The sequence below is a fragment of the Pipistrellus kuhlii genome, unplaced genomic scaffold, assembly GCF_014108245.1.
Source record: "Pipistrellus kuhlii isolate mPipKuh1 unplaced genomic scaffold, mPipKuh1.p scaffold_m20_p_9, whole genome shotgun sequence".
Taxonomy (NCBI): domain Eukaryota; kingdom Metazoa; phylum Chordata; class Mammalia; order Chiroptera; family Vespertilionidae; genus Pipistrellus; species Pipistrellus kuhlii.
Window position 1 is genome coordinate 44,521,141 of NW_023425595.1, and position 20,822 is coordinate 44,541,962.

General features: G+C 38.8%; 1 protein-coding gene and 2 pseudogenes across 3 annotated transcripts in view; 1 reads left to right on the forward strand and 2 right to left on the reverse strand.

Moving 5' to 3' along the window:
• GRM5 (glutamate metabotropic receptor 5) overlaps positions 1-20,822 on the reverse strand; it is a 405,881-nt gene that overhangs the window by 13,708 nt on the left and 371,351 nt on the right. Inside the window, exons 9-10 of one of the 3 annotated variants that reach the window (XM_045577599.1) lie at positions 6,485-6,580; positions 1,602-1,631 (exon numbers count right to left, since the gene is read on the reverse strand). The exons of 1 other annotated variant lie outside the window; for it this stretch is intronic. In XM_045577599.1, coding sequence (XP_045433555.1) covers positions 1,602-1,631; positions 6,485-6,580 — 126 coding nt within the window. The remainder of the gene's footprint in view (positions 1-1,601; positions 1,632-6,484; positions 6,581-20,822) is intronic. One more of the 3 variants, XM_036427172.2, reaches the window with a different exon arrangement.
• Positions 8,768-11,279, reverse strand: LOC118713014 (annotated as a pseudogene).
• Positions 12,005-13,096, forward strand: LOC118712916 (annotated as a pseudogene).

Sequence of the window (20,822 nt, forward strand, 5' to 3'; positions counted from 1 at the left end):
TTAAGAGCTTGTTTGCATAGGGCAGGTTATAGTTTTAAGATGCTAATAAGTATGACAACAACAACAAAAAAAAACCAGGATGGAAAAGAATATACTGATACCAAGAACTGTAGTAAAAAGAAATTTATTCTTGTCTGTTAGAATTTTCTTGTTAGTACTATTCAAAGAATTCAGGGAAAAGGTTGTTCACTGAGGAAGAAGTTTCAAGGAAGGATTTGCAAATAAAGTGGACTTAATGAGGCACAAAGCCTGGGGAATCTTGAAATATCATGAATAAACAAAATCCAGTTAGCATATGTATTGCACATGTCTCAATAAATAAATAAATAAATAAAAGGTAAATTCCATGTATTTAATCTCATGAAACCCTTGCAGCAACCCTTTGAGGTGGACTTTCCCCTCTTCTGAGTAGCTGGGAGGGAGCAGTGGCTGCACGCTTCCCTGATAATTCCTCCAGAGCATCCCTCCTACTGGGCGATTAGTCCCTAATAAGATCCTTGTTCAGAAGAGAACCATTGGGCCCCACGGTCCCTTCTCTTTGGCTTAACAGTAACATTTTCAAAATGTTTCATGTCCATTCAGATGAACTAATGGTAAAGTATAACTGCTGCTTCCCCTAAGCCCTCATAAAGAGGCATTTTGTTGGATCCTCACGAAGGTTTCTTTCTCAAATTAAGCTATTTCTTATGATCCATAATTCAGTAACCTGGACCCAAATCTCAAAACTAAACAACTCTTCATACTGAGACTTAAATTCTAGGCTTCAGTTAAGGTTCTTCACCTAAGATTAGAGGTTTATTTTTTTTTTCCTTTCCCCCCAAAACAGGAAATGATCTTTCCTCTCTCAGCCTCCCCTCCTCCCTGCTGAACAATCAATGTAAAACCCAGATTAAAATAGAGTAAAGAGAAAACAACAGAAGACACCGCTGTTTTGTGCCTGTGAGATGGTATAGGCAGGAAGACTTTGTGGAGGAATCCAGCTTGATTTAACCTTGAATAAAACATAGGGTTGAGATTGATGACAAAGGAGAGAGAGATTGGGGAAGGTAATAGCTCCCATTTAAATAGAACTTTACACCCCACAATGAGTTTCACTTATTTTATTACATTTGACCTCACAACAGTTGTATGACAGAGCACTTATAGGATGGTAATTTTAATTACTTCTTTAAAAATCTGTTTCTGCACCGAACCTAGAACACTTCAAGGGCAGTGGTACACGTATTTCCTGTGCTTAGTATGGTGCCTGGTGTGGAGTACTTGGGCTGGGAATGTTTAGGAAATGAAGTAAATCCCATCACTTTGAATGCTTGGTATAAACGGGTATTATTAACTTGTACTATAGATGTAAAAACTGAGGCTTATGGAAATTAACTAAGATGCCTAAGTCAAATGAAGGCAGAGCCTAGTTCCTCAAATCTGACCTTAAACCCAGAGTCATTGCTACCATGCAATGTTGTCTCTGTGCTAAGTGCCCAGATGTGCACATGAACCATGGGGCAATAAGACATATTCTTGTGGAGCATCCATGGAAACAGCAACATCCAAGCTTGTGTCCATAAAATAACCAGATAATAAATGTGAAAACTCTACCAACTGACCTGAATATCGCAGAGATAAATCCTGAAGGACTGTAGGATAAAAGAATCACAGTATTTTTATAACGGTTGCTGAAAAAAATGGTTTAGACAAAAGACTTCTTTTGTTAAAGCATCTCTATTTGATTTTAGAATTTTCATTAAGTTACTCTACTGTGTTATTTAATATTCCTAATCCTCATTTTCCTTGTCTGTACCATGGAAATAAAAAAATGCCTTCCTTATAATGTTCTTGGGAGAATGCGTATAATATATGATGGGACTATCACAGTGTCTAAGTTTTAGTAATTATTGTAGTTACTATTATTTTTTTAGAACATCTCTAAATATAAGTTAGAACATTAATTTGAAATTGACTTTGGGAGGGAATAAAGAGCAGTCTACTGCAGGGGTCCTAATCTATTGCTAAGCAACTAACTCCGGATCTATTGTTCTAGAAAAGCAGAATCTTTCTTTTTTGTGGATCCTGAATTTTACATAACTGTGTGCATAGGCCTAATCTAAGCACTCAGTTCAGGTTTATTTCTTAGTTTCTATGTCTCTTAATTCTATTTGCACTGGCAAAAGTTATAGAAATGATATAAAAATGATATCAAATGAGGAATTATTCTGACACATATATTGTCCTGTGGAGAGAGGTTCTATATTACATTGCAATGATCTACTTTTCTGACTCAAGTTCCCAAATAGACTACAGATTTTCAAGGGCATTAGTCATGTCTTGGTCGCTCATTTATCTCCAAAGTTTTAAAAGTGCTTGACTCATAGTATATATTTCATAAATGAACATTAAGTGAAGAAAGTAATAATTGAATTAAAGAAAGGCAAAACCGTCCTAACACAGACATTACATTTTGGGGTTACTTTTCAAATCTGAGTTCCAACTAATTCAATAATAACTATCATGACATCACTGTTACCAAGTTCTCTAAGGATTTATTAAACATTTATACCCACTAAAATTAGATGCTGCATCTGTTACTCAACTGATTGGGGTTAATAGTTTACATAACTGATATAATGACACAGCAACAATAAAAATAACTTGGTACCGCCCTCCTCTCTTCCATCGCTGGTGGGGATTGTTGATCTATCACCTTCATTTGACTGAGGGAGCTCTTTCTTACAGAGAGACTGGGAGGCTCAGAATGTCTGTGGCTCTGCTACTGGGGCCCAGGTGAGCACAGCACACACAAACTCCCATCCAATACCCCTGCTGAGACAGGAGATAAGAACACTCATTGAGGCTTTAGCCATTCCTGATGGTGGACCATCACGGTATGAACTCACACGGTGACAGGGTTTAGAGACTTTTGGGTTCAAATAGTCCCTGTTTAGGACTCTCATCACTTCTCCTGGATTTAGGAGTTCTCTGCTCTGAAATACACTTAGACTGTCCACTGTGGAAACATGAAAAGATGACACATTATGCTATATTCAGACAGAAGGGGGGAAAAAGTTCACATAAAGGGAAAACAGCAACATAGTATTTCAGGGGTCGGGAGTGTTATGGGTACATGTAATGTTATCACTCCATGTCAAATGCGCCCACGTGATTACGGTGGAGGTAGGAGGGAGAAGGGTGGGAGTGTCTATAAGGCCTCGCTGATTTTTGAAGGTAAGAGTGTTCTGGCTAGATATAACTACATGCATTTAAACTCCTTTTTTGCTACCAGGCATCTTGGCTCTGAAGAATCATCCAAGTGTGAATCCATAGAGACCTGTCCATAATACAGTTTCCTTATAGAACACATAGGCCAATGAGATACAGGGCGACACTCCTGTTTTTCTGTGGTTGTCTGAACTTTCTTAGTCCCTTTCTGGGACTGGTTGTTCAGTAATGGTCGCAGAACCAGCCCAGTCGTTTTCAGAGTAAATGTGATAATGACCATGACTCTGGGAAGCAACTGGAGGGGGAGGGGGGGTTTGGGGTGGATGAGAAAGATGGTCATATAAGCTGGTGCTAAAAATCTCTATAAAAGTCTCATATAGTTATCTTATTTCCAGCTCTATTTAATGCCGCAGTAAATTAATTGGTGTTAACAACTCTAACCTCTTATTAAAAATGGTTTACATTGCAGTTGCCTCTTCTATGATATGTCTTCTCTTAATATTCAATTTTAAACTTACTTCTCCTGGGAAAATGTCATTGTGTGTGTGTGTGTGTGTGTGTGTGTGTGTGTGTGTGTTGATATAAACAAACATAAAGTTGGAAAAAAGGATTTAAAGGTCTTAGAAATTTTGGCCTCTCCTTTTGTCTGTCTCCAGGCCTTTTGTCTTCCCTAATGGAAAGCTCTCTTAGAGCACTGAGGGGCTCCTTTCTTCTCACCCACATTCTTTTTCTCTCTGTGTCAGTTTTTATTTAATGCTAACCAAGTGGGAAAAAAGAAAAAGTAAGAAGAGAAAACCATTTCCCCCCCAATTAACTATGCTTTTCTGAAGAACTGAGAGGGTTACTCCAACAGAACTGTCTTTCCAACAGCATGCTCTGTGTCTCCCTGTACCACCAGGACATATCAGTGTAATAAGCCTTGCCATTTCTTTGGCTATACCCAAACAAGTGAGGAAAAAAAGCTAAGTGGTATCTACCATTCTCAGTGTAGACATGTTGAGTGCCTACCCCTGTAGATCTAGATCTCACCCAAAGAAGTTTGGTCTGTGCTCTGGGGTCCTCTTACCCAATGTGTCCCACTGCTTCTTGTCTATTCTCAATGAAGGCAGCTTTGAGCAAATTTAATTGCTGAACCGATCAGACCTGAGAGGTCTAAGCATTGACCAAATACTCCTAAGAACACTGCATGACAGAATTGAGACTTAATGTTTGTCATGAATAGCTCTATGACCCCTTTAGATGATTGGGGTATTCCTAAATGTCAGTGGAAACTGGCTAAGACAGAATGACCTAGGAAACATGTAACACTACAGATTTCTAGGTTATATCATCCAAGATTTTGGGCTAGTATGTTTGATAGGCAGCCAAGTTCGATAGGTTTGGAAACTCCAGTTCTACACTCTGGACAGAGCCCTATGCTCATTTGATATAGTCTTTTGGCCTGGGTGCTGTTTGATTTTCAAAGATAGGAATTACAACACTTCATCATATCTTGATGGAAGGCAACCAGCAGTCCCAGTAGTAGTCTCTTGAGTTACTCCTACAAAATAATCTATTGATGCTTATCTTCCAGATATACTGAGATTAAAAAAAAAATAGTTGTAGAAAGGAATCACAGGCATAAGGCCATCAGATACACCAGTGGTCAGCATACTCATTAGTCAACAGAATGGCTCTCGAGTAGCAGTTTGCCAACCACTGAGATACACCAATGTGCATACAAATGTACACACATCTCATTGCCTTGCCTCTAGTAGTCATGGACGAAGGTGGCCAAGCTCTTAGCCAGATGATTGCTCAGGCTGTATGCTGCACAAAATGTGTATGCTGCACATTTTCAGGCACCATTTTCACGTACTTCAATGTGAATGGTCCCCCAGAAGTTGTGCAATGCAATGGTCCCTGGAGAAAGTTAGACATCATTTTGAAAACCAGAAGGAGCCCCTACCAAGGAAGCAAATGCTACATTTGGGGTAAAAGGTCAACAGGATATGTTCTTGCTATACAGCTGGCTCTCAAGCTCTACTCTCAGCACACGCACACACATGAGTATATAGTTGGCTTTCTACACTTCCCTTTCCTTTAATCCAGGGTGATTTCCAAGAGCTTCCATTCCACACCTCACAGGTGGATTGGGAAGTGCCACAACAAATTAAAGGTGGAGAGTTAATTCACAGTGAGTGATTCCCAACTTCTAGGCTCCTCCAGCATTTTGGAACTGTTTAATGCCAATCTTTTTTTTTTTTTTTAATATATTTCATCGATTTTTTTACAGAGAGGAAGAGAGAGGGACAGAGAGCTAGAAACATTGATGAGAGAGAAACATCAATCAGCTGCCTTCCACACATCTCCCTCTGGGGATGTGCCCGCAACCAAGGTACATGCTCTTGACTGGAATCGAGCCTAGGACCCTTCAGTCCGCAGGCTGACGCCTATCCAGTGAGCCAAACTGGCCAGTGCTAATGCCAATCTTGACCGTCTTTATCTCCAGAGCCCTTTTCCTGAAACCCAGTCGCATGCAATAAAGCACATTTATTTCATGCAACACAGCTTAGTCGAAGCTTCTAATTACAAATACCCCAGTTTACTGGGAACAGCTCAGCTGGGAGTGCCTAGTATGAAGGAACATGCATAGCGCAGCAACAGGGAGCATTTGCCACCAAACACAGAGAAGTCAAGGAGATGCAAAGCTACGGTAGCTAGAGGAGGATCAGCTTTCCTGATATCAGTTCACGAAAAACCTCTTGCCTCCATAGTTCGCTAGTTGGCATGGCATTTGCCCTTCTCTGTGCGTTGATGTTGTTAAGTTCAATGGAAGTCAGATTAATTCCCAGGCTTGTCTGGGATTTGGAGCTGGAATCTTCCCTCCGTTGTAGTTCTTCTCTTAAAACCAGTGTTAGGCTTTTGCATTTGTTTTCCTAAGTCATTGGATAATCTCGAAATGTGAAATTCCTCCAAGCTCTTCCACTTTGCACACTCCAGAAGCAATTAACCAATACATTAAGATCTGTGAGAGAACTGACTGCGAAGTAAGGCTTCAGACATGCAAAGCATGGAAAAATAGCAGCATCTGGGACAGGAGGCTCCCATCACTCCACACGAAGATGGTATGGGTTTTGCAAATCAAACACACACAGAAAACCAGCGGTGGCCCAGGTTGGACACACTGTATGGGATGCACAGTTGAGTGAGGATCCAGACTAGGGAGCCACCTGTTCCTCTAGCTTGCACACATGTAGCTCACACTGCCTCAGGCCACTCACAGTTTGCTTACCTGCTCATTGTTGCTCTCCCACCATTCCCCATACTCCCTTTGGGGGTGAAACACTCTATTTCCGACTTGTGCTGGGCCAGTCTCCTGTCTTTGTACCTGGTATGCATGAACAAGGACAGGAGCAAACAGAGAGATGTGATTGTACGCTTAACTGGCCAGGCTGAGGAAGAGCGGGGCTGCAGAGGGTCGCCCCACGCCGAAACAGGGCCTCCTGCTTGTCACTTCAATGGCTGCCCTGTGATACTTCATAGATGATTGTGAGGGTATATGCATAAGGATGGAGAACATTCTGTTATTTCTTAGTTAAAGCACATATGGTCTATCCTTGTACATTACTTATTAAACCATGAATTCATCAGATTTAGTAGTTAATGGTAAAAGCTATTCAATCCCTAGCATCTAAGAAAAAGATGAAGATAAGTAAATTAGTGTTTATTTGGTGCTAGACAGGTTGAATGTTACATAAATTTAAGTAACAGTACTTACATTGAATTCTTGCAACAACTCTATGGCAGAGGCTCTGTTGTTATTATATCCATTTTTTAAATTTTTTTTTTAAAGAAGAAGAAACCCAAGATTGTAAGGGTTAAATCAATTGATCAAGAATTTTGAACACAAGGGATCTAAGTTTTGAAACCACATTTTTGGTCATTATAATGTGTTGCCTCAATTATCAGTCTTTTAAAAAAATGTATTCTTGTTATTAAAAAAACCTTCATTAAGTGGTACTATGTCTAAACATTACATACAGGAATGGGCAAAAGTAGGTTAAATTACCAGGCATCATTACCTAAAAGGTAAGTCATAAGTAAAGATAGGAAATAATATTAATAATAATGAGAAGACAAATAATACAAATAAATAATACAATTATGAATAAAATAATAATATGAGAATAAACTCTGTTTCATGTACTCAGAACTGTAAACCTACTTTTTGTCCCCCCTCCCCGAAAGTTAGAGACGGGTGATGCCAAAAAAGAAAAGAAATCCCTTTGATGTGAGAAATTTCCATGACCATTAGGCTGAAGTCTGAGAGCCAGTATTGAGTTGCTTAATTGTGCAGGGTGGCTCAGGCAGCTTTTGCATCAGAATTGGCAATTCACCAGACCTGGAAGCTACCAGATGTTTCATCTAAAATAAGCTATGTGATTTTCAACATCAGTGTGCTCCCTGGTTCATCAAAATGAGCCTTTATAGTTAAATGACGGTTTTCAAAGCCAACATGCTTCACAGAATAATCTCTGTTTTACGCATGCTTTAAGGCCTATGGGGTAAAGGGGTACTCTTGTACCCAGTTGCCAATGAGGTAACTGAGACTTACTGAACTGACTTGACCACATCACAAGCCTAGTCAGTAGAAAATCACTGCCAGTAGAGATTGCAGAGCCCCCAAACTCTTAAAGCTTATCTTTATTACCTTTTTTTTTTTTTTAACTTGTAAAATTGGGAGCCTCATATAACGTTGTTTCATCCATTTTGGTATTCAGCTGTCAGTGATAAAGTTACTATCAGAGACTTGTTTACCTTAGGTTTTTGAAAAGTTTTTCTTCCTGCTGTCTCAAAATTAATATTAAATAAAACAAAACAATTAAAACCATTATTAGTCCTGGGATTGAGGTCTTCCTCTTAGTTTTTTCCTCTTCAAAGATGTTAAAAGTATTTCATTTTTGAATGAAAATGGCTCATTAAATCAAGTCAAATGGATGGAATAAATTACCTTACTCTGTAGATATTTAATTAAGCATCTGTTACATTCTAGGCAATGGGCTTTGTCTTGGGCATACAGAGGTTAATAATTCATGGGTCCCACCTCATAGAGCTCACATACTAGAGGGAGAAAGAAGGGAAGCAGACAGTATATACACAAGTAACTTTAGGTCTAGGCATAAAGAAGAGAGGGAAAACACTTAAAGATTTAGAAGAGGTAAAGCATTAGATCAAACCACATGAGTAGCTTTTATTTTACCAAAGAAAATATCTCAGAAGAGAACCCCTTGTGAAGCGCCAATCATCGAATGGCATTCTACATGTCAACAGAAAATATTTTGTGCGTGTTTATGAATTGAGTTGCGCAACCAAAATACTTCTTTAGAGCATAAATTAAAAGAATATTAATAGAAGAGAACTATTGATGGTCACTCAAAGGGGTCCTTAAACTATGGGGATAATACTCTAACCAACTGAGCTATCCAGCCAGGGCACTATCCTCAGTATATTTTTTGGGAGGTGGGATAGAAAGTTGATTTATTGGTAGGTGTAAGGTGGGGCAGCACAGAGTCTCTTAGGAGTGCAGAGCCAGCCATTTGTTGGGGGAACCACGATTAGGGATGTATTTGACCCCACAGACACCTGGGATGAGGCATTTCTCGGCCACCGTGTCTTCAAACTCATCCACATTAAACTTAGTAAAGCCCCAGTTTTTGGAGATGTGGATCTTCTGGCGGCCAGGGAACTTGAACTTGGCTTTGCTAGGGCCTCAGTCACATGCTTCTTATTCTGCAGCTTGGTGCGGATGGACATGATGATTTGGCCAATGTGGCCTCTGGCCTCTGTGCCCTGGGGCTTTCCAAAGGCACCCGCACACCTGTCTGGTGTCTGTCAGCCCCAGCACAGGCTCCAGACAGGTATTGTTGATGCAGATGACTCGATGACTCGGAAGGGGTAGAGCCGCGCTCACGTGAAAACCATCTTTGCCACAGCTTTTCACCATGTACTTGGCACAAATACGGGAAGCCTCCAGGGCTTCGGAGGAGAGCTGCTTATATTCATCAGACACCATGTGGCCAGAGTGGGAACTTTTCCACTTTCGCCTCAGGTCAGAGATGCGGATCTTGGCATCAGGGACACCTTGGCAGAAGAGAGACTTTGCATAAGGCTTATTCTTGCAATACAGCCTGGCTGGGGGTGACCCATGGCGACACAGGATCTTCAGTAGCACCAGGATCTCAGTGGCATGCCGAAGGGAAAGAGGATCCTCAATTCTTTTTCTTTTTAAAATTTCTTTATTGATTAAAGTATTACATATGTGTCCTTATCCCTCCACTCCTCCCCCCCCATCCAATTCCCCACTCTTGCCCTCATCCCCTGATATCTGTGTCCATTGGTTAGACTTATATGATTGCACACAAGTCCTTTGGTTGATCTCTACCTCTACCCCCACTTTCCCCTACCTTCTCTCTGAGGTTTGACTGTCAGATCCTCAATTCTTAACATTACCTTACATAGCAGGCACTATTATCCTCATTCCAAAGAGACAGGCATTGAGGATCAGTGTAAATAGTCCAATCTCACATCGTGTGGGAAACCTACGATTAGAAATTGGACCTCCCTGATTTTAAAGCTCCTCCTGTTCCCATTAAACTTCTAAGTAACAATGTCAGTAACTTTAGAAACAAAACTATGAAGGCTTGTTATTTACCTTTTATCTCCTTGGCCCCATTTGCAAATGAAAGGTACAGTTAACAAGACAGCCAGTGGAGAATCTAGTATAAAACTTTAAATTTTGTTCCTTCATTTAGGTTCCTAGAGATGTACTATATATGTTTAGTTTATATTACTGAAATAATTTACTGAACACTCCATGTGCAAGGCACTGTGATAAGGGTACCTGCGTAACTCTATGCAATTGATAAGCTCACAATCAAGAGTGGGAGGATGAAAGGAAAACATATCATTTCCAAACAATGTGGGAAGTTTTATTATAGGAACATGAAAATAGATCTACCTAACCCCTTGTAGAATGGAAAAAAAAAAGATATGAGGCCTAATATAAATCTTGAAAGATGAGTAGGAACAGTGTGAAAAGATGAGTAGGCAGACAGAAGAAAAATCAAAAGCAAACACATGGAGAGGGTTAGCAACATAGTATATATAGGGAAACAATGTTGAGTGTTTTTATGGTAATCAAGCCTATACTAAGACAAAATAAAATGGGCTGGAGAGGCATATAAAACATAGCTATGGATGAATTTCTTCTGTAGATTAAGAGATTCCACTGTGATATTTTAAGCTAAGAAAATATCACAGAATTGATATTTAGATAAAATAGTATGGACTTAAGGGAACACAACTAAATAGACTCATTCTACTGCAATAGTCCACATGAGAGATGCCTTAGATGAAAAGCAGGGTACAGTTTCAAAAATATGTGGTAATTAAAATGAGGAGGATCTATTAGATGATGAATGTAAGAAAGATGTGTGGAATGCTACTACCATAACTGCCTTTAGTGGTATACTTACCCAAGTTAAGAAAACACAGAAGAAGGAATATTTTTGAGGTAGAAAGAAAAAGCTTAATTTTGGAATACTGAATTTGAGATGCTGGTGCAATATCCAAGTGAACATATGCAGTGGACACATGGCTATAAGAATCTGGAGGTTAGGGGGCCATTATGCACTGGGGAGACATCAGCTACAGATGGTTGCAAATACCATGAGAATGCTTAGTGTTCACAGATAGCATATAGAATATAGAGGCACACTTGCTCATCCTACCTGTTCAAAAATTTTTATAAGTCTGTTAATGTAAGCATTTTTTCAAAATATTTACTGGGTGCCCACCAAATGCCAGATACTGAATTTAGGATTTTTTAATCTGCTATTTTTTTTCATAGCCTCCAAAGTTCTAGATTTGTGCTCCATATAGTATTGACACTGATTTCTGGGCCATAACCTTGGCATGAAGAACTGTCACAAAAGTTTTAATAAATTTAAGAATGATTTGTTCTCAAATTAGCTTTATCTACCCTCCTTGAAGATTTTTTGTTGCTGTTCTTTTCATACCTCCTTCATCCAGGAGACTCTAGTTCCTCTATATCCATTCTACAAGAGCCCATGTTCATCTGGTGGATTTAAAAGTTGTGGGGCTAAGAATCACTAAGGATTGGATTGAAAATGTAATTTCTCCATAATTATTTAAATAAAAAATTCCATTTCTTCACTCCCATTTCTCCTTCCCTACCAATATCTAGAAAACATTGGATTGCTGAAATTTCTATAAAAGCCATGTGGTCCAGAATGGATAAATGAGTCCAAAGTGAGATGAAAGACTAGGATAAAATGAAGAAATTAAAAATTAATAATAATGGCTTCCACAGTATGGCCGGCGACATTAGCTAGTTCTCGCTCAGCTCGCTCTCTACCGGGGAAACAGCGGACTACAAGAGACTGAACTGTATCTGCCTCTATTTCCAACAGACTCACGTTCACCTTTTCTCTCACACACAAAAAAAAGCCGGTAAATTTTTATTAATTCTTTTTAAAAAAAGTTAATATAAAATTGTAGGAAAATTAGCCAAAACCGGTTTGGCTCAGTGGATAGAGCGTCAGCCTGCAGACTGAAAGTTCCCAGGTTCGATTCTGGTCAAGGGCATGTGCCTGGATTGCGGGCACATCCCCAGTAGGGGCTGTGCAAGAGGCAGCTGACCGATGATTCTCTCTCATCGATGTTTCTAACTCTCTATCCCTCTCTCTTCCTCTCTGTAAAAAAATCAATAAAAATATATATTAAAAAAATTGTAGGAAAATTAAAAAAAAAAAAAAAGGAACTTGGAACAATCTGCAGCATCGGCGAGAGATTTAATTTAGTTGATTTTCTGTGGTTGTTGGTTGTTCGCTAGTCTCACGGTGATGGAAGCTGCACATTTTTTTGAAGGAACCCAGAAGCTACTGGAGGTTTGGTTCTCCAAGCAGCAGCCTGATGCAAGCCAAGGTTCTGGGGATCTTTGCATCATTCCAAGATCTGAGTGGGACACACTTTTGAAGGATGTGCGATGTTCAATTGTAAGTGTGACAAAAACTGACAAGCGGGAAGCTTATGTTTGTCTCTAAGAGACGTTTATTTTGGAGGCATGTGGTACCACCCTCGTGCTGAAAGCACTGGTTCCCCTGTTGAAACTTGCTAGGGATTACAGTGAGTTTGACTTAATACAAAGCTTCTTTTATTCTCGTAAGAATCTCATGAAGCCTTCTCACCAAGAGTACCCACACCGGAATTTCCAGGAAGAAGTAAGAGTTTCTTAATGCAATTTTCCCAAATGGAGCAGTGTTATTTTATGGAATGTATTAATTCTGACTGTTGGTACTTGTATACTTTGGATTTCCCAGAGTTGGGTAATCAGTCGGCCAGATCAAACCCAGGAAATTCTGATGAGTGAGCTTGACCCAGCAGTTATGAACCAGTTCTACATGAAAGATGATGTTACTGCAAAGGATGTCACTTGTGACTATGGAATTCATGACCTGATACCAGGTTCTATCATTGATGCCACAATGTTCAATCCTTGTGTGTATTCAATGAATGGCATGGAATCGGATGGAACTTATTGGACAATTCACATCACTCCAGAACCAGAATTTGCTTATGTTAGCTTTGAAAGGAACTGAAGTCAGACCTCCTATGATGACCTGATCAGGAAAGTTGTGGAAGTCTTCAAGCCAGGAAAATTTGTGACCACCTTGTTTGTAAACCAGAGTTCTAAATGTCACACAGTGCTTTCTTCGCCCCAGAAAATTGAAGGTTTTAAACGTCATGACTGCCATGTTCAATGATTACAACTTTGTTTTTACCAGTTTTGCTAAGAAGCAGCAACAGCAGCAGAGTTGATTAACAAAAATGAAGAAAAAACGCAAAAAGGAAACACACATAAAAGAAGGTGGTGGCTGCTTTTTAGATGTTGCTACTGGGGGCCATGCTTTCCATAACCACCACCTTGTAATTGCAGAAAGCCCTAGATGTAATGATAGTGCAATCATTTTGTATTGTATGCATCATTATATCAAAGAGTTAGATATCTTGCATGACTGCCCTCTTCTGTGTTTAGGCATCCTATGCCACTCTTGCTGTGAAATTGAAATGCATGTAGAAAAAAAACTTTTTATATGAAACTTTACAACACTTATGACAATTCAGTTTGGTTTATGCACAGTGGAATATTTCTCCAGGTGTCCTCCAAAATTCCCCACAGACAAGGCCTTTGTCCTCATTAGGTGTTGGCCTCAGACTAACCATCCGGGACTGTTCTATTAAATTGCTGCCAGGATGTTACAACCAGTTTCCTCCAATTTCTAGAACATATTCTCTACTAATTTTATTAAAAACAATTTCTACTTCACTCAGATGTTTTTTTGCAATGGCAATTAAAGTTTTTCTTCCACGAAAAAATAAAAATAAAAATTAATAATAATGTATATATTAGTTGAAATAGTAGACATTGGGGAGATGATACCTGAAGCTGGAAGGAAAGGAGAAGACTTTGGTTTTAGTTAAATAGAAGACAGTATATGGAGTATTTGGTGAAGAGTTGAAGATGAAGGAAGGTCTGTATCCTCAAGCAGGGATTACAGACAGATCCTTCAAATGTTTTGAAGGGAAAAGTCCAGAGGATGAAACAAAGAACAATAGGTGTAAGTGGAAGTCCCCAACATACCATTTCTGAGATGCTGGGAGAATTCCATTGGTGAATTCTCTCACTTTCCTTAATGTCAAGAACAAAGATTTTCCATCCTCCCTGAGTGAGGAGGCTAATGATGTAAATGTTGTCCCAGGTTTGATTCCGGTCAAGGGCATGTACGTTGGTTGCGGGCACATCCCCGGTACAGGGTGTGCAAGAGGCAGGTGGTCGATGTTTCTCATCGACATTTCTGGCTCTCTATCTCTCTCCCTTCCTCTCTGTAAAAAATCAATTTTATATATATATATATATATAAAGTACTGACATCTAGAGTCCCAGGAGAAGGTCGTTGGAAACTCTAATCTGTAACTGGTCATCCAGAGGCACTGGTGGTAACTTGGGTTCAGGACTGATTATCCTGTGGGATATGATGCTAAGTCTGGGTAGATAGTGTCAGAATTGAGGTACATTATAGAACACAAGCTGGTGTCAGGAGAATTTCATGTTGATATGGGGAAGCCTCCCCCCACTACATTATAATTGGTTCTGGAAACCCAAATAACCACTTTCTATGAGTTTAACTCTGCATTCTCAAATTATTTAGCTGGTAGGAATTATCAGAAGTCAGAGCACTTACAAAGAGGGCCAGTGCAGCACAATGCATTTTATTTCCCATTTTTATTGCCATGTTACCTTTTTAACTACCCTAATTTTGGATCCCAACAGTAATAAAGCAAGGAGAAAAACTGAAACATACATTTGAGTATCATTCAAAATATTATGGAAGCTTTCCCAATGCCATTTAATTTTCTCAACAAACTGAGTGATGTGCTTATTATCCTTACCCTTCAGATAAGGAACCTGTGGCTTAGAAAGCTTCACAGTCTGGCCGAGGCCACGCAAATGGTAAGTCACAGAAATGGGGTTAGAAACCACATGTTGTACTTCAAACCTCATGCTCTTTTATTAACACTTCACCTTTTATTCATTTTTATGCTGAAAAACAAAATCTATTTAAATAATTTGATAACCCATTTCAGAGACTGAAAAGGTCACACATGAAGGAAATAGTGTGTGCTTAGTGGAGCTAGGCTTTGAACACAATGTAAGCCTATTTTTTTCAAAGGTCAGATTTGATTGCACTATGGGGAACTGGGATAACTCCAGGCACCCTGTGAACAGGTCAACAGACTGCCATTCTCAGGAACACACAGAAATCTGCAGGCTGTTGAAGTGGCATTGCTGAGACCTGACAGTCAGTGTCTCTATGTGGGATACTGTGTGATATCAGGAGATGGACAAGATGAGGTGTTGGAAGATTTTAACAACTCTAAAGAGTTACAAAAAGAGCTGAAAGAAAGTCTAGGTCAATCTTCCAAGCCCTGTCGGCCAAAGGAGGGATCTAGAAGAAGCCGGAAGGAAAGTCTTTGTGGATCTTCAGTGGGAAAGAGTAACCTGCTGTAATTCAATATCACAAAGTAATATTGCCAAGTAACTCCTTATTTCCATCTCATCCTCCTGCCCTCCATGGATCTACTACTCATAAGGAAACAGAATGGTTTACTACATGTTCCAGCAGGTTTTGTGGTCCCTACCTTCAGAAAAATAGCTTTTGCCCAGACTTGAAATGTCAGGTTGATTCACTCAAAGATTTCAGATTACAGACAAAAAGTGAGCTTGATTAATGGTCCCAGAAGGTAGTGTCAGGAATGAACATAAGTTTTGAAAGTATTTGAGAAGCTGCCAGGGAACATACTGCTCTGTCCTCTATAAAACAAAAGGAAAGTAGATGTTGACAGGTGGGGGAGCAGTGCAAATAAGCAATTAAAATGTAAAGAACCAGCTATATTGACCCAGGACTTCTATTCAGACAAATTTATTCTAAGGGAATAATTTAACAGCAGCTCAAATGCTTCTGAACAAAAGTTTTTCCCTTTAGAGTTATAGAAAATAGCAAAAAAAAACAAAAAAATTAAACAAAACAAGAACAAACAAACCATTAGAGAATCATTTAATAAATTACAGCACAGCAATATTATGGAAATGTGTTAAATTTTGAATTGAATAAAGCCTTTCATTTTGCCTCTAGAGAATTCCCAAAGCTTGTATTTTAATCCCACTTCTGATGAGAACTCGTTTTCGGAAATGAATCATCTTAAGTCATTGCCTTGTCACTGTGTACTTTCCTTCAGCTTTGCTGTTTGTTTCACAATCAATAGAAACCCAGGAAGAGAAAGGTTTTAAAATGAATTCTAAGGTGCTTCACAGCCTTACACAACATCCTCAATAGGGAGAACTTTTCAGGGAGGAACAAAATGTTGACCAGAGGAGAGGGTCTCCATACAAGGACAGGATCAGCTTAAAGAAACATTGTAGTAAAGCATTAATTAAAAGTTGCTGGCTTTTATTTAAGACTGAGGGATTTCCAGACAAAATAATTATTCTTCCTAAAGTCTGATGAGTAGTTTTCCAACAGGATTTTCTCCTAACATGTTGTGCATGAACAAATGTAAGAGCTTTGGAGTTGGATCAAGTTGGGTAATGATGACCAAAAGAATCAATTTTGGGGGGGCATTTAGAATACACCATAGAGAAGATTCTAAGTATCCAAATTTATTGATATAAATCATTACACATCCCTATGAATTATGTACTGTTTTATCCTTATTTAAGGAATGAGGAACACAGGGAGATTAAGTAACTTGCTTAAGGTTACCTGATTGGTTAACTATATGCTGCATGTTGTTTCTCACTAAAGATGCTATTGTATTTACAGACCCTAGCTGGGCCTTTTGTTGGGCCTGGTTCCTCTTTAAATGGCCACAGGCACACAAGCAACTGTGCTGTTTTTCAAACCCTTCCTTATCTTTTCTGATTACTGGCTTGAGCCCCTGCCTTTGCCCTTTTTTAACCCTTTCTACCCTAGTAGAGAGGAAGCCCAATCCCTCTTAGGTATTGACCTTGATTACAGTTTACTCTCAGCAACTTGATTTTCTCTGCCTGGGGTCTGTTGGAGCCCAAGCCTCCCATTTCCTATGGAAGCAGATTTACTCTGCAAATGATGGAAAGTCAAAGCCCTTCCCCAAAAGCAGTCCCTTGCAAGTCTCTGGTTCCTATCTTTGTATTCACATTTTGTAATCTTTTCTTTTTAAGTAGAGCATTCCCAATTGTTTTAACTTTATTTTTCCTATATTTTAAATTTGAAAAATTAATTACAGTTGACATTTGATATTATATCAGTTTCTGATGTATAGCATAGTGATTAGACATTTAGATATCTTATGAAGTAATACCCCCAATATCTGACACCATACCTTATTATTACAATTTTATTGACTATATTTCTTATCTGTACTTCATATCCCCATGACTGTTTTGTAACTATCAACCAAATTGTATGAACTTTAAGTATCATAAAACTTGTCTCTATTCTTGCATCTCAGCTTCCCTCCTATCCCCTAAGAAAATCATAAATTAGCTGTGTTATGTTACCAGACTTGCTAATGCTTTCTACAATTTCCCCATAGGCAAAATGAAAATGTTGAGGATCAGGTCAGAAAATTTATGTAAAATTCTTGATCTTAATAGGGTGCATAATAATGTTACTTTCATGCCTGTCATTTTTTCCTTATTAATAATTTCTATAACCAGACAGGTTTTTTTTTTTTTTTTTCCCCCTCAGACAGTTCTAATACAAAACATGTTGTCCTGTTTTTTTCCTTACATGTCCCCTAATACTTATGAAACCATGAATCCTATTATGGGACATGACCTGTATCATCTTCATTAAATTTGTGGGTTAATGAATTTTTAATTTTTATTTCCATTTAGACTTAGCTCTTATGATCTGTCTGTTCCCACAACCTACCGTATTTTCTGGCGTATAAGACGACCCCCTAATTTTACAGTTAAAACATAGGTTTAGGCCTATATTTGCTGTATAAGACTACTCCCCACTTCCGAGGCAACACCAGTTCTTTTGTTTTAATAGACAGCCTGCCTGACTCTAGCCAATCTGAGCAGGCTTTTTTTCGTTTCAAAAGTCGTCTTATACACCGGAAAAATATGGTAAATTAGGCTGGATTTGAAAATAAGATGGAGATAGATGAAGTTCTTCTCTTTACTTCATCTCAGCCTTTCTCCCCTGTTGATCTCTAGTACAGACATAGTCTCTTTCTTCATAACACTCATTACAAATTATAATTATTTGCTCACTGGTTTATTATCTTCCTCACTAGACTATAATCCTATGGGAGCAAGGGCATGTCTGCTTTTTTCATAAGCACTTAGCATAGGGCCCAGTAGATAGTAGTTGCTTTTTGCATGTACACAGGTGTGAAAAAGGTAAAGGCAACAATATTTATCAAAGATGAGGTGGCAATGTTTATCCAAGCCTCATTCCATCTGGCTCATTTTTTTTCCTTTTGTTGTACACAGATGTTCATTCAGAATTCTTATCTCAACAAAGTTGTTCTGTTGGCTGCCCTCCTTTCTTTCTCTAGTCTTCTTCCTTCACTGACAGAAGCCAATTCTAGCATGTCATAATTGCAAGAGTTTCATCAAAAGGTTGATTAAACTTGGGGACTCAACAAGGGCTGAGTCATATATGTAATCACCTGTAGTAATGGCTGAAACATACTTCTCCCAAACCTGAATAGGATGATTGTTTGCTGCCAGACAGCTCAGGGCATCTTAATCTACATGTTATTGCCTCCTGTTGGCCAAACAACTGAACAGCTGTAGGCTATTCCCCAATCTGACGGATTCTTAGGCACCCTACCCTTTGAAGTGTATTATCTTCACCTTGCCTTAGGACAAATTGCATTAATAAAAAGCAAGGGTCCTGAGACAAGGAGAACTTTAGCTCTTTAGCTGAAGATCCTCTGATCCCCAAAGCCTTTCAAAATTATCTTTCATCTTTGGACTCTTATTTAAACTACGTACAGCCTTTCTGCAGATTGCTGAAACCTTTATAATGCTGGAACAAGATCTCTGGCACTTCACCTTTGTTGCTCCCATCCCACCTTCATGCACAAGACCCTTCCTTCTTTTTCCCATTCCTCTGTCCCTTGATGACTTGAGGAACAAATCAAAAGTGTTTTCAAATTTGGCCAAGGAATTTTGATAAAACCAAGATGAAGTAGGGGTACAAGTGGAGATTGTGGTATTCTTGGTCTCTGTATGTAGGTGAGGGTGAGGTGAAGAGGTAGAGCTGCCTAAGAGAAGAATGATGCCCACAAAGAGGGAAACCTTGGGTCTGTTGAATTGTGCTCTTACTTGAGCTTTCAAAAGAATCATTCCTTTACCCTGGACAAAATAATAAAATCACAAGTCTATGACTGGAAACGGCCTGTCTACTTCTCTTCTATTCATCACATTGTTTTAACAGTATCACATAATAAATAGTATCATTTAATAATATTTCTCCTGGTTTCAGATAATGTATTGTGCTTTCATGTAATAAAAATATAATTTTAATGGAGGGATTTACTAAGTTTACCATTTCTAAGCAGATTCCACATTGCTCAGTGTCTATCACAATATATTGAGAGTGAGATTGCTTTAATTTCATAATGGGAGATATAAAAAAATTATAAATTATTCTGTAAGGCCTTTTCTTTGGTAGATTCACTAGTGTTTCTGATGTACTGATTATTATCAGATTCTGAACTTGGAGTTGGATGGTGGTCTGGTACACACATAATTAATATGGTTTTGATTTCCTAGCACTACTACTTCTAGCTGTATGATTTTGGGTAACTTATAGCACTTTTCTTAAATTTTCCCTTTGCATAATGGAAGCAATGCTACCTAACTCATAGCATTGATGTTTTAAATGGATTTTAACAAATTGAAATGTTACAAACATACTTACTATAAGGTAGGTACTGTGATTATCCCCATTTTACAAATAAAGAAATGAAGCAAGAGTCATGAAGTATTCTGCTCAAAGTCACAGTTAGGGCAAAGCCAAGGCACATATCTGGGCTGTTGAATGCTAAAGCTCATACTCTAGAACATGAGGTGAAAGATAAGAATAAAAGTTACCACAGGGAAAAGAAAGCCAATTCAGGGGGGAAAAAAAATCACTAAACTCCAAGATAAGCCAAAGAATATGAAGAAAAGCAGGAAAAGCAAACACAGCCAGGCACTGTGTTAGGGGTTTTTACACATTGTCTCAGAAATCCTTACAAACCTGGAGAAGATTAGTGATGATATTTAAAAGATGGGAAGATCCTAGGACTAAATTGGAAAATGTCCTAATGGAACTTAACCTGGCATGACAGGCAGAAGCTAGCTCATGAGCACAGTCACTATTTGTTGAATGTGTAAGTGGTAAGAACAGTTAGTCAAGTGAAAAGGCATAGTGTTCTTTTCCTATTACCTTTATGCCTCACATAGATGTATTAGAACTGAAGGGCTTAGTTTTCTCCTTCTTTGCTAGAGGTGCGGAGAGGGAAGGAGGAAGAAAACGAACAGGGGCAAGCTCATTGCCTTGCCTATAATTGCCATGTCAGACACCACATCTGTAACCCAATGCCCACAACCGTGACTGAAACTGTATGGCTCAATAAAGAAATGTATGAAATAAAAGAATGAATGAATGAAGAACAAAGATGAATTCTTTCTGGAAAGATCTAGAGAAATCAGGGGAGAGAAAAGAAACCCACCACAACCAGAATAAATACCATCATGTTATCCTTTTTGTTCCCCTTTCATATAACTACTTTCTCTTTGTGTACCTGCAGTGCCTCTTACAGAGACTTAAAACACCTACAATTCTCTATTCACATCTGCTCCCATCTCTGGCTCTACTGTGAGGAAAGGAGTTATGGGATATTCATTTCCATCTATCTGGTGCCTAAAATAACCATCTATTGTAGCTCTTAGCAGACAGCGTGACTAGTAGATTTTCAGCAACTAGTACCTACATATTATTATT